Raw genomic sequence first — 13,474 nt, 5'->3', positions numbered from 1 at the left:
AAGCCGAGCTCGAGCCTGAGTTCATGAGTCTGTAAACGAACACGAGCATATTCTCGAGCCCTTTAAATAAGCCGAGCTCGAGCCCTTTAAATAAGCCGAGCTCGAGCCCTTTAAAAGAGCCGAGCTCAAGCCCAAGCTTGCGAATTTATAAACGAACATGTGCGTGAGCTCATGCGCTGAATATCTTTAAGCCCGAATTTGACTCGATAAAATTGTCGAGCTCGACTCGATAAGTTAAACGAATGAATTCGAACAAGTCTTTTATTGAATCGAGTTTCGAATAGCTCGCGAACCGTTTAATCCATTTACATCTCAACTTGGCTACTAGGTCGTGAAAGAGGGGAAGAAATCGCAGAAAGAAAAACGATTATGGCGACGGTGGGAGCAAGCGCCAGCTCCGCTGTCGTCTCCTCCGCCTCCGCCTCTGCTGTCGCCACCTGCCCGTCAACTGTCGCGCCTTTTCTCTGCGGAAGAACTACGTGTCCCTTAAACAGCTGCATGAACCGCGTCTCAAGGAGCAATTCGACGAAGAGAAGCTTCGTGATTGCGATTTCAATATCAAGGGAGCAGAAGCGGCCCGATCCACCAGCGATTGGCCTCCTCATGGATTTCGGAGACGGGCGGTTCTGTGGCCGGCACCGCTATCGATTTCTCAGAGTTAACAGAGGGTAAGGGGACTGCTGATGATTCCGTTTCGGCCCTTGCAATTGGTGAATCCACCGGGGGAGATGGTAAACAAGCTTGGAAGGGTAAGGATACAGCAAAATCTGATGCAGAGAAGCGCGCCGAATCGGAGGAGTCTTCGGAGAACCCCATTTCGATAAAGAAGGAAGGCAATGGTCGAAATCGCCCGGCAAGGGCGCAGTGTAAGCTCGCTGGGGTTTAGGTTTACTCAGGCAAAACTTGAACATCTGAATTATCCAAAAAAATGATCATCGCTAAACAAATTAGTTAAATTTAGACAAATTGAAAAGCCAAATCATTCCACTCCAATTCAACAAAATCAACTAATTCCCCAAGAGACAATGCATGGGCATTAACACACCAGCCTTGCGAGGATGAATCATCATCTATGGCTCATCAGTTGTTTCCTCTGTTTTACTTGCCTCAGGCTCATCAGTTACTTCACTCGCACCGGAATTCGCCTCTCTATCTGTCTCGAGTTGGCTTAGGTTGCCCTTCTCTTTGATGAGCTGAGTGTGGTGATGCTTGCAGTAGAGTTTTCCGTCGTGAGCAATGTAATTAGAAGGGCTGATGACGCATCCGCCATGGCAGCATTTGAAACAGCTCTTGTGATATGCTGCTCCATTAACCTTGACCTTCAACAGGTATACAATTCTATCATTCAGTTCATCGATACATAAGCATTTTGTTCGCAATAGTCTGAGAGATAACCCTTTCAGTTGGATAAACTGTCTTGCTGCATCCAACACACTTTTCTTGTGTGCCAACAAAAGCATTTGACATTCTGTTTGCATTCTGCAGTGCCATAATTTTTTTAACTCAAGTGTCAGTATCAAATCTAACAGGCTTACCAAAAACTAGACTGCTCTCTACCTCATTGTCGATAGGCTTCTCTGGTTTCACAACTTTTGGGGTCCCTAAAGGTTGCAAACGAGAGCAGTTTCAAGTTTCAGAACATCAAGAATTTTTCATATGCAAATGACAGAAAATGACGGTGAGACCTTCAAAGCTTTTCTCCAGGCTGCCTGTGCTCTTGTACAGCTGATCAAAATGGGGTTTGCAATATAGCACTCCTTCAAAGGAATTGAAGTTTCCCAACTGCACAAAACTAAAAATGAGAAGGAAGACGACGACGACAACATTGATGAAGGGAGAAGGAAAATGATTGAACCTTTAAGGTGCCGTTGCAGTGGTGGCAGCGGAAGCAGGCCTTGTGGTAGGGCCGCTTATCGGCGATGAGCTTGTAGACCAAATACACCGTCTTGTCGCAAGCAGTGCACTTGGTGGTTGTCCCCTGAAATGCCATTGTTGTATCTACCTTCCGGTAGCTCGGAGAATTAAGCAATGAGGAAATGAATGGTTATGGAATTTGGCCTTGTTTGATCCCAAAGGAGATGAGAGGAAGCATGGGGATGGAGAGGGAGGAAAGAGGAATAAAAGGAAGTAGGGGAAGAGAATTGCGGAGGAACCAACAAAAGCAAATAGGAAGAGAGGTAGTGAAGGATAATGGTGGATGAGAAGATAAGCCATTATTAGCTAGAAAGAAAGGGAAGGGTTTGTGAAGTGTCCAACTCACCTAATCTTCTTGCCCGATTGATTCGCTTAACTTTAGAATAAAAATACTCAAAGAACATTCATTCTGATTAATGAATCATTCAAATTTCATTCCGATTAATGATCTTTCCCAAAAGTTAATATAAAATCAAGCAACAATAAATTTTTATAGATATATAAAAAATGATATCAAAACAAACACTCTTTCATTGTCCCATTATCAATTAATATTTAATATCAACATTACTCTTAATTTTTCTGGTAAACAAAACAACAAAATTTCTTCCATCAGACCTGTTCCTCAAAATTTGAGGATCACAGACAATCAAGTACAACTGCAGCATGGAAACGACCTTGGCATATAAATTGCAATTGTAAATGAACAGTCAATACTTTTATTTGGTGCACTATTCTTGACTGCCATAAATATTGTTTCTAATCGAAATGAACACTAAAAATATCGGTTTTGACTTAAACATTCCTAGAACACCAGCAACAAATAGTCTGAGAGATTCATCATCTGCGTAATTTATTCGGTTTAATCGGCTGGAAAGCCATGAAAGATACAGCAACCGAGAGGGAGTGCCTAAAACATAGAGAATGACAAATCAGATATGAAGTAGCTGCTGCCTTGTCAAAGGAGAGCATATGAATCGTCATTGCTAAGCGAAAGATCAATTATGCATCGGGAAATGGCAGGAAGATATAGTTATGAAACCTAAGAAGTGCATACCATGTCAAAGTATAATTCAAGTGATCTTGAGGCATGACGGAGTAGCGGAACAATTTGTTGACATCTTTTGGAAATGGATAAGGATTGGTTGCGCTGAAATCTTCATTTATGTCTTGGATATAAAGAGTATTCTCTGTAAGAGCACAGGATCGTGCAATCATGGGAATATTAACGTAGAACCATTGCCCACTGCTGGGATCATTTTCTGGTACAAATATGTTTGGATCCTCACTTCCTCGAATTACACCCACAACTCGTGTTGGATGCAGGATGTCTTCTTCCACCTGAAAGTTCATTGTCACAATTTGAAAAGAAAAACAAACAGGAAAAACCATGGTTCTAGATAGCTTGTATGATTACTAACTACATAAAAAAAACAGATTTTCATAATTTTACGATATATAACAGAACTTTTCATCTCTAGTGCAATAAACTGAGATAGATATGGATAAAACAATCAACAGATGACAAAAGATAAATGGAATAAGAAATCAATTAAAAGAATAATATAGAGGGCAGAAAATTTATATCTGAACTGCCCTTGAGATCTGTTAGTACTCCATATGTCTCTCATTTATCCTAACATGTCCACTTCAGCCAATAATATGATATAATTTAAATCAAACTACTATAACTTAGGGGGCGCTTGGTTCTTTCCTAGGAATAGGAATCGGAATGAGAATCATTATATTGTGGAATGAGAATGGGTATGAGCATGGATATCACTCTTAAAAATAATCTTTGGTTAGTTGCATATTTTCTATCGGAATAAATCAAAATTTCCTTTTTTACCCTTAAAGGAAAATAAGAGAAAAAACTAGATGTGAGAGAAAGATGAATGTGAGAGAAAAATATGATAAAAGAGAATGATGAGAGAGAAAGTATGAAGAGAGAAAATGTGATGAGAGAAAATGAGAAAAGAGAGTGTGATAGGAGAGAGAATGATGAGAGAGAAAATATGATGTGAGAGAAAGTATGATGGGAGAGGATGAAGAGAGAGAAAATGTAATGAGAAAAAAGAGAGGAGAGAGAGTGGGATGAGAGAGATTGAGGAGAGAGAAAGTATGGTGAGAGAGAAAGTATGATGAGAGAGAAAGTGTGATGAGAAAAAAAGAGAACAGTGAGTGTGATGGGAGAGATTGAGGAGAGAGAAAGTATGATGAAATAGAATATGTGTTGAGGAAAAAAAAAAAGAAGTGTGACAAGAGAGATTGAAGAGAAAGAAAGTGTGATGAGAGCAAAAGTGTGATGAGAAAAAAGAAAAAAGATAATGTGATGGGAGAGATTGAGGAGAGAGAAAGTATGATGAGAAAAAAAAGAGGAAGGAGAGTGTGATAGGAGAAAGAAAGTGTATGATAAAATGATGAGAGAGAAAAATATGATGAGAGAGAAAATATGATGAGAGAGAACAAGGAGAGAGAAATGATATTAAAGAAAAAATAAATAAATATATTTTGATATTTGATATTAAGGGAGAAAATTTTAATTTTAGGTCAAGGGTATTTTTGGAATAAGGAAATATTTTGATTGATGAAAATAGGATAATGACTCATTGAAGGGAAGGTACATGGGAATGAGTCATTACCCAATTTCAAGGATTCATTCCCTTATTTGTATTCCTATTCCTATAATCCAAACATTAACAATGACAATCAATGATTCTCATTCCCATTCCCCACTCCTATTCCCTTAAACCAAACACCCCCTTAATACACGATCTACATCATGAGTAATTTTTGCAATTCTTTTTCATTCTTAATGATCATATATATAATCAAAATGATCATATACAGGACATGTATTGTCTGGTGAACATAACACTAACTAGTTGAACCAACACAAAATGAAATTATCTGCATGTGTAGGTTAGCACTATTGGCATAATAGATTCATGTTCAAATATGACTAGAAATTCTAGAAATATAATAGTTGAATCTATAAGAGTAGAAGGTAGAAAGGGTAAAGAGAGATAAAGAAAGAAATTTGAATATTACTTGTGGCATTGTCTGCCATAATGCTCAACGAAAGGAAAAGATTTATAACCACGAACCCACCATAAATCGTGTACCTTGATGGTAAAATTACCTTAAGTTATTAAGGGTGGTAGTGAAGGGCTCTAAAAAGAAAGAATCGGGCATTAGCATAATGCCAACAAATCCATCAATTCTTCATAGCAGTTATTTTCCGAACATGAACTTGTAGGACGCAGTTTCGGTAAAAGTAAACATGATACGCCAATCTGTAGTATCTCATAATTTATCTCACCTACGAAAAATCAACAGTAGAAAAAAAAACAAAAGGTAACAAGGAAATACCTTTAAAGCTTTAGGTTTCTTAAACCAAAACTTCCACCGCAGGCTTCCTTCATTCTCTTTTGCCTCTACTGTTCCTGCAATTGAGGAGGTTTTAAAGTTCTCAGAATTCCCTAATGATTTTTGTCGCCAACCACGAGGAACCCATCCTCTATTAACCAGGACTGGATTACAAGATTATTCAAGTAAATTCAGGAATCAAGTACAAATATAATTCTTCAAAAAGAAAAGCTGGTTAGGGAAATGTAATTAGATTGTGAATTATATTACAATGATGCATAAGGGACACAAAACACAATAAGAAGAGTGAGCATATTTTATCGTAAGGAGCTTTCTGAAAGATTTTACATGGAATATAACCAAGCATTAGCTCAACAATACTGTTATGTGTTAACCAGGACTTAAAGATGCAAGGCGATAAAAAAATAATCTTAAAAGATAATCTGAGTTATATTACATTGAGGAATCAAATATAAGTACCAATTTATTAATATAAAGCACTAATTAGGATTACTAAATTAGGTGGTGAAAGATATTCAACATAATAATTTGCATTGTGTAATCATTTCCTGTTGTAAAATTAATCAGAGACCGAAATAGAACAAATCTCATCCTGAAGGAGTTTTATGAAACATGGCATCCTAAAAGATTAATAGGTTATCTGAATAGTAGCATTCATATTCCTAGATCTGCATTATATAGAAGCACGAGCAGGTTGACAAGGTAAAAGACTAAGCTATTCTACAAGCATACAATTCATTTGTCAATCAACTGAAACAATATAACCATTGTTTCTACGAGGTTATTCATTAGATCATCAATTGCATATCGCTTAAGACTATCTCCTTGGGCATGCTTCCTACTGGTATTTTTCTACATTACCTGCTGATTATGTTATTATCTTACAACTAACAACAAATTTCTATCAAAGAACATTAGTTAAGGTGGTTCTCTTCAATACTCTTCTCCCAAAGTCAATTAAACATGTGATACTGGGACCATATAAAACACAATTTGCTAAAATAGTTACAGCACAGAATTTTTCCTGGAAGCACATAAAAATTACCAATGCACTGAAGTGAAGTTTATGCAGTCATTCTTTTCAATTATCGAGCGCCAAGAAACATTTAGCTTAAACTACAAAGAGCTTCGGATTGACTATCGACAGGTTAAAGACCTCAAATTTACACAGATGAAGACTGTATTCAGTGAAAACTTACGTCCCACGCACAGTTCTCCTCGGAACCAATGGAGTGATAACATAATACCCATTCTCTGTAACTCCTGATATGCTCCTCGACCGTGAACCTATATAAACGGACTTACTCTCATCAAAATCACCCTCGCATATGACCTCCGTAAATTCCAAAGCATTCCAATCGTAATTCAAAGAAGATAGCTCGTTCCAGTTTAATGGTTCCATCTCCAGTCTTTTCTTCTTATAATCCAACAATTCTATCTGATACAATGAGATGAAACACAAAACCAATCAAGATGTCATTTTTATAGCTAAGAGGAAAAGGAAGTGAACAACAGAGACACAGGCAGGAGCACATACCATCTCCTGTCTTCTGAAGATCTGCCAGGTCCCAAGTCGGAAAGTGATTGCATCCGGGAGGAAGAGCAGAGCTTTGGACAATTTCCCTCTTTTTTTCTCTGGAAAAGAGAACAAAGTTCAGACTATTTGAAAAAAAAAAAAAAAAAAAAGAAGCAAGAGGAGCAAGATCAATGAAGTGAGTGCAGAAAAAGTAAGAGAGAAATGCGAACCTTGCGATTGAGAGGCAGATGACGCCACCGCCGCAGCATCGGCGGAGGCGGCGGCGGTTGGTGGAGATGCATTAGACGAAGAGAAAGCAGCGAGAGGCCTCGCGGCGAGCCTTGGAAGCTACAGGGAAGAGCGCGCTTCAGTTTTAGGGTTTTGGAGAGACATGCCGCCACGTGGGAGAAACTAAGGTCTAAGGGTGCGTTTGGTCTGCTTTGCCTGTTTTTTTATTTTTTTAAAAAATATTTATTTTTTTTAAAAAAATAATAATAATAATAATTTTATTTTTTAAAAAATATTATTTATTAAAATATAAACCAAATATTATTTTTAAAATATACATATTTTAAAAAATAAAAATAAAAAACACATAAACGAAATGGACATCGTCCACCCTTATTAAATATCGCTCTCTGGGCAAAGTCAATGCCCAAAAAAACCTAAATACCCTATTTAAATACATGAACCTGAATAACTAGTAAATTTTGTTTTCTACATTTTGAGTTTCACTAGATTGAATTTCAGATTTAATAAAAAAACTTGAAGTTTATTAAAAAAAATATGAGAAAAAACAAAAGGACGGCGCTTTATTTTGCAATTTTTTAATTCCTATAATATTTTTAATAGTTGAAAAACATGATAAATTGAATTAACACGATCAATTTCGATGATTCGATTAATTTAAAAATTCAATATTTTATATTTATTCATTTTTAATTTTAAATTATATGAATTAATTAAATAGATTAATTGAAATATTACAGTCAATTGATATTTTATATCTTTCTGATTCGAACTTAACTCTGATAAATTAGTTTAATTTGAATATCTAATATCAATCAATTATTGATGATATCAGTTGACACGAAAAATCCTATAAATTAAGCAATTATTTAATTTTAATATCAAAGTTCGACATTTATTTTAAAATATTTAATTTAATCCGCTCGATGATTTCCAACGTATTGCTCATCCTATTAAGTTGATCTAAACTATTTTAAATTCATAACATTAGTTAAAATTGTTATAAAGCAATTTTAATTATATCATTTTTGGTTGGAAACGAATTTTTTAATAAAAAATAAATATATATTTTCTTTTTTTCTCTTTGTTATGTGTTTACTGTTTAATTATATGAAGATATAAAATTGTTAATTCTTTATTGAACAGGAAAGAAATAAAAAAACATATTTTATAAGTACAAAATTGTTGGATATATAACACGTGGATAGCGGGTGTTGATCTAATAATTGGGTCTAGTTAATCATCTCGATGAGTCTCTCAAATCGAGTTTGGTATAATTATCGGGACATTGTCTCATTTATACTTTTGACATTCCCTTTTAATTATCAAGGTATTCCTTCGTATAAGAAATATATATTTTTTTAATATCATCGTTACCGATTATCGTTGATTATCAAATTATCCTTTTAGATATTGACCCATTCTTTTAGATAAATTTATCCTTAAGGATAAAAATAGAGTGAAAGTTTTCTTTTAAGAGGTTTAAAGACCTAAACACTTTAATCATGTCAATTCTCATTAATTCAAATACTTAATTTAATTAATTAATTGATTGATTGATTATAGATAGTAATTAATTAATTAATTAAAATCATACTATTCTTTTAATAATCAGATTCCATCAATAAAATTATTTATAATTTTATACCGTTAAAAAATTTTATATACTCAAGTTATTGTTTATGTAATTTCATTTAACTGATGTGTTAGTCAAATTTTCATTCATCATATTAAATTTTTTATTAGATATTAATTTTTCATTCATTAAAAAAAAAATTATGATGAAATAATTTTATCATATATATTTAATTTATTGGTGAAATCAATTTACCAACCCAAATAAAGAAGACACGATGAGTCGATTTAAAAAACAAATGGATGAATAAAATAAAAAAAAAAGATTTTTTTAATTTATCTTATTTTATTTCATTTCTCTACCATTACTTCCCCAAATCCCCAATTGAATTCTTTATATTCGCGTGGAAGGACTGAATTTGCACAGCTCCTAACCTTTTCATTATTTTCTTTAGACACCCTATATTAAAAATTATTAAGAGGGCATCCTTTTTTATTTTTTTATTTTGCGGATACCAATATATTATTACAAAATTATTCTAACATTAATTAAAACTACTTATTTGTCAAAATTGCTCTAACTTAATCTAAATTGCCTAAATTCAATCAGAATTATTTCAATAGAGTAGTTTTGATTAACTTATTATAATAATATTAAAATAAAGGTATTTTAATAAAAAAAAGAGATAAATGATATTTTAATAATAATAATGAAAAATATTTTTTCCTAAAATATATTTTATATACTAAATAAGTTAAATCCCTCAAATAATAAATTATTATTTTTATCTAAGCAATACAATAAAAATAAAAAAAATATTGAGGGGGTGTTTTTCAACATTTACTGAAATTATAAGAATATATTAAAGATTTGGGGCTTTTTGGACAGTTTCTTTTTTCAACTCTTTACAATTCGTCTTCGTTCCCTGCCCCGATTCGACTCTTCCCTGTATCATCAGAGTTCTTCACCGTCCCCGATCAGCTATTCTCCGACGAACTCCCAATCGGAAGCATACATCTCACCGCATCGGAGAGGAGGAGGAGGAGGAGGAGGAGAATTTGGAACCTGTCGGGATGCCGAGAGCTCGAGCGCAACGCAGAGCCAGCAACCAGATCGAGAAGATGAAGAAGGTGGTGACCATGGACCCTTCCATTTGGGGGCGCCTCCCGGACGAGCTCCTCGACCGCATCATCGCCTTCCTCCCCCTCCGCACCATCCTCGCCCTCCGCCCCACCTGCCGCCGCTTCCGCTCCTTCCTCTCCTCTCCGGCTTTCCTCTCCCTCCTCCACTCTCAGTACTCACCTTCCTACCTCCTCCTCTCCCACCCCCAGTTCTCCGACCGCTGCCTCCCTATCTACGACTCCGTCGCCGACCAGTGGCGCTCCGTCTCCCTCCCCTCTTCCTTCGCCGATGCCTGCTCCCCCTCCTCCGTTCTCCTCTCCTCCGCTTCCGGTCTACTCTGCTTCTCCCTCGGTCGCTCCGCCCTTCTTGTCGCCAACCTCCTCACCAGCTCCTTAAAGATCCTGCCTTTGCCAGTCTACTCCGCCTCCTCCCCCTCCGCTGTCACACTCGTCTCCTTCCCCTCCCCTTCCAACTCCAAACGTGGGTACAAGATCTTCCTCCCTTCCGACTCCGCCGACGCCGTCTTCCTCTACGACTCCGCTTCCCTCGCCTGGACCCGCTTCTCGGGCTTCGAGTCCGTCCTCCGCCGTGGCAATCCCCGCCAAGCCGGCGCCTTCTTCGAGGCATCGCTCTATTTCACCACCCCCGAGCCCTTCTCCGTGGTGGGATTCGACCTCCGCAGCGGCTCCTGGGATATCGATGCGGCGCCCGCCCTTCCCGAGGACATGGCGTTTGTTCGGCTAGTGGGCGGCGACGGCCGGCTCTACCTCGTCGGCGGGGTCGGAAGGGATGGAATCTCCAGGAGCTTGAAGATATGGGAGCTGGTGGGGAGGGCTTGGGAGGAGCTGGGGCGGCTGCCGGATATGATGTGCCGGAAGTTTGTGTCGGTGTGCTACCACAACTATTCCCACGTGCAGTGTCTGTGGCACGAGGGCCTGGTGTGCGTCTGCTGCACCACCTGGCCGGAGGTGCTGTTCTACAGGGTGGCGAGGGCTACATGGCATTGGCTGCCAAGGTGCCCCATGCTGCAGGAGAAGTGGAGTTGCGGCTTCCATTGGTTCTCCTTCTCTCCTGACCTCTTTGCTCTAGTTTGACTACTAGACCCTTCGATTAGGGCTTTTTCTTTTCTGTAAGAACCAAATGCTTGATGAAATTGACTAAACCGATTGCAATTTTCTTCTCATATTTGTTCTTTTGCATGTACAGTTAAAGCTTCTCCTATTCCTCACTTGTATGAGACTTTAATTTTTTTACATCTGTTTTTCTTCACTAATCGAAAACTTGTTCGATATTGTGCAAGTTCAAATAGGTTCCTATGCTTAATAGGTTCGATAGATTTAACAGTTTTCTTTTTTCAGTCAAAAGTTTTCATCTTCTATATCTTGTATCTTCTCTAGATTCGAATGAGTAGAAACTTATTGACATTGTGCAAGTTTAAACAGATTCCCAGATTCGATTACTATATCAAGGCAATTCTACCTATAATTCTTTTTAGTTCTTACTGAAACAAATTCAATCTTCTAGAACTTCATAGTCATATATCTTATCAGATTTACTGATCCTTCAGTTCTATGTTAATATATGCCTAGTTTGTGTTTCAACATGTGCCCTTACAATCGGTTGTCTCAAGAAGAAGGTTCTGCGAAGAAGGTTCTGCCATTGTCTGTATCACCAAACTTAATCCTATCAAAAATAAGCTTAATTCAGAAAGATCAAAAGGTCACTAGTACCTGAGTAAAACCTACTGGCACATTGTTTACCAAAGTTCCTTTACACAACCAGAACACTCACCAGATAGAAAAGTTCAAAGTCATTACAAAAAGTGGGAACCCAAAAAGTAAACGCTTGTGCTTTGCTTGGGTCTCCTTTGAACTTTCCAACTTGTGGTTTTGACTTTTGTGATGGCATTGTTAGATTTCTTTTCTCATTTCTTTGATCAGTTAAATTCTACTGTTTCTGATTAGGTTCTCTATCTCATTAGGTTTCAAGTGATATAACCAAGAAAAGGGAAACTGAAAAGAAAAATCAAAGCTAGATTATCTGAACTTTGAACTCAAGATCTGAAACCGACAAATAGTGAAAGACAAACCTGATTTAGAAGATTCTGCATTGGTTTAACTTTTAGATCTGATATTTGTTATTAAAATATTATTATGATATGGTGATGGAGAAAAAAAATGGGGATTGTTAATGGCTGCAGGAATAGCTTCTAGAGCTTCAGCTGCATGTTTTGACTAGAATATGAAAGGAAATGGTTTCACTGGATCCTCCATGTTTGTTCGTTTGTTGCTTTCCTTGTGTGGCATGATTCAGATGAGCCTGAAAGAGGAGATCTATGAGGACCAACTACCTGCTCTTCAGATCATTCAGCACATAAAACAGAGGAAATAAGGGCCATTAAGCTCTATTAAAATTGATTTGATATGAATTTAGTTTGATTTTTAAAAAGTGTTTGGGTGACGTTGGAAGCTCTTAAATACGATTGTCCCAGGAGTTAACACATTGATAGGTACCTCCAATAATACAAACAACATGCTTGCTCTTTCTTTCGGTTTTTCTTCTAAAAAAATTCTTTCTTTCTGTTTGTCTTCTAAAGAACTTATTTTGAACTTGAAGCTTTGATTGATAGAGACTGATGATCTTTTTTTTTATTTCTATTCGGGATGAAAAGGTGTAAAAGACATTTCTTCATCAAGGATGAGAGCAATACCTTTCATAAAGTAAATTCGTTGCATTAATAATCTTTTAGTGTCCCTTCTCTTTCATATATATATATATATATATATATAAAAGATTGATACGCTGCGCGTCTGTACAGTGCGTGACTGTGCGCGCACAACATATCAATCGGTATTTTTTATTTTTTTTATTAGTTTTTAAATTAAAAAATTTCTTTATGATTTTATTTCTAGGGTTCAGGCTTTAGTTGTAATGTTAAAGTTATTTTTTTTTTAGATTTTACCTATGGGGTTTAGGCTTTCCAATTAGGTTATAGTATTTGATTTAAAAAAAATATTAAAATAAAATTAATTTAAGTATTTATTGAGTATTGTAATATGTTAAGGGGATATATTAAGGTATTAACAATTTATATAAAGAAATATTTAATTTTTTAATTGATTTTTTAAATTTAAAATATAAAAAAAAAAGAAAAAATAAAAAAAAAACCGAGCGATCTCCTGCGCGCGCGCACAGTCACGCACTGTCCGAGCGCGCAGGAGATCACTCCTATATATATATATATATATAATGGGATAAATTATACAGATCATCTGTTTCTTAAAAAATATTATATGTCCTAGGGATATAGTGATACCTTTCGTATTTTTTTACGGTAATTCTTGTTGATCAGAATCTGGTCAGTTAGAATTTTTTATCCTCCAATTAGAATGCATGTATGTACATGCATGTAATTAATGTATAATATTACTAAAATACCCATGTGTACACTTGCATGTATTAATTCTAGCTGACCAGATTCTGACTATTTAACATTACCCAATATATGATGAAAGAGAAAAATAAACTTAGATTTGAATTTCTATTTTTTTTTAAGAGATAGTTGTCAATACACGAAATATCCTTTTTACTCTAATTTAAATTTTAGGTATTTAAGTATAGATGAAATGTTATTTTAATAGTTTTTAATAAAAAAACTTTCTTTTTCATTGTCGTGAAAAAAATCATCTTTTTTATTTATTATTAAA

At 36.0% G+C, this 13,474-nt stretch overlaps 3 protein-coding genes and 1 long non-coding RNA gene across 4 annotated transcripts; 2 read left to right on the top strand and 2 right to left on the bottom strand.

The window, feature by feature from the left end:
- Positions 1–333: 333 nt before the first annotated feature.
- On the top strand, positions 334–1,862 carry LOC122027656. The gene is made up of 3 exons (XR_006124484.1): positions 334–866; positions 1,112–1,328; positions 1,530–1,862. It is a non-coding gene; the product is annotated as an uncharacterized LOC122027656 (long non-coding RNA).
- LOC122027653 (LIM domain-containing protein WLIM1-like) lies at positions 917–1,991 on the bottom strand. Its single transcript, XM_042586649.1, has 5 exons — positions 1,856–1,991; positions 1,686–1,782; positions 1,558–1,601; positions 1,396–1,479; positions 917–1,319 (listed from the first exon to the last, which is right to left on the bottom strand). Exons 1-5 carry the CDS (start codon positions 1,988–1,990, stop codon positions 1,071–1,073), a joined length of 609 nt encoding a protein of 202 aa, XP_042442583.1. The 5' UTR covers position 1,991; the 3' UTR covers positions 917–1,070.
- A 691-nt stretch (positions 1,992–2,682) lies between these two features.
- On the bottom strand, positions 2,683–7,226 carry LOC122027655 (surfeit locus protein 1-like). Its single transcript, XM_042586650.1, has 6 exons — positions 7,051–7,226; positions 6,842–6,939; positions 6,504–6,742; positions 5,287–5,360; positions 2,972–3,255; positions 2,683–2,824 (listed from the first exon to the last, which is right to left on the bottom strand). Exons 3-6 carry the CDS (start codon positions 6,553–6,555, stop codon positions 2,755–2,757), a joined length of 480 nt encoding a protein of 159 aa, XP_042442584.1. The 5' UTR covers positions 6,556–6,742; positions 6,842–6,939; positions 7,051–7,226; the 3' UTR covers positions 2,683–2,754.
- A 2,307-nt stretch (positions 7,227–9,533) lies between these two features.
- On the top strand, positions 9,534–10,995 carry LOC122027282 (F-box/kelch-repeat protein At5g43190-like). Its single transcript, XM_042586205.1, has one exon. The coding sequence runs from the start codon at positions 9,719–9,721 to the stop codon at positions 10,859–10,861; it is 1,143 nt and encodes a 380-aa protein (XP_042442139.1). The 5' UTR covers positions 9,534–9,718; the 3' UTR covers positions 10,862–10,995.
- The last annotated feature ends 2,479 nt before the right edge of the window (positions 10,996–13,474 follow it).

Source organism: Zingiber officinale, chromosome 10A (assembly GCF_018446385.1).
Source record: "Zingiber officinale cultivar Zhangliang chromosome 10A, Zo_v1.1, whole genome shotgun sequence".
NCBI classification, from domain to species: domain Eukaryota; kingdom Viridiplantae; phylum Streptophyta; class Magnoliopsida; order Zingiberales; family Zingiberaceae; genus Zingiber; species Zingiber officinale.
This window is presented reverse-complemented; position numbering and strand designations above follow the sequence as displayed.

Coding starts and splice junctions, on each gene's coding strand:
- LOC122027653 (XM_042586649.1), bottom strand. CDS start 1,990: ATGGCATTTCAGGGGACAACCACCAAGTGCACTGCTTGCGACAAGACG. Junction 1,783..1,855: donor ACTGCAACGGCACCTTAAAG/GTTCAATCATTT, acceptor AGTTTTGTGCAG/TTGGGAAACTTCAATTCCTT. Junction 1,480..1,557: donor AGAAGCCTATCGACAATGAG/GTAGAGAGCAGT, acceptor ATGGCACTGCAG/AATGCAAACAGAATGTCAAA.
- LOC122027655 (XM_042586650.1), bottom strand. CDS start 6,555: ATGGGTATTATGTTATCACTCCATTGGTTCCGAGGAGAACTGTGCGTG. Junction 3,256..5,286: donor AGAAACCTAAAGCTTTAAAG/GTATTTCCTTGT, acceptor ATGAACTTTCAG/GTGGAAGAAGACATCCTGCA. Junction 2,825..2,971: donor TTGAATTATACTTTGACATG/GTATGCACTTCT, acceptor TCTATGTTTTAG/GCACTCCCTCTCGGTTGCTG.
- LOC122027282 (XM_042586205.1), top strand. CDS start 9,719: ATGCCGAGAGCTCGAGCGCAACGCAGAGCCAGCAACCAGATCGAGAAG.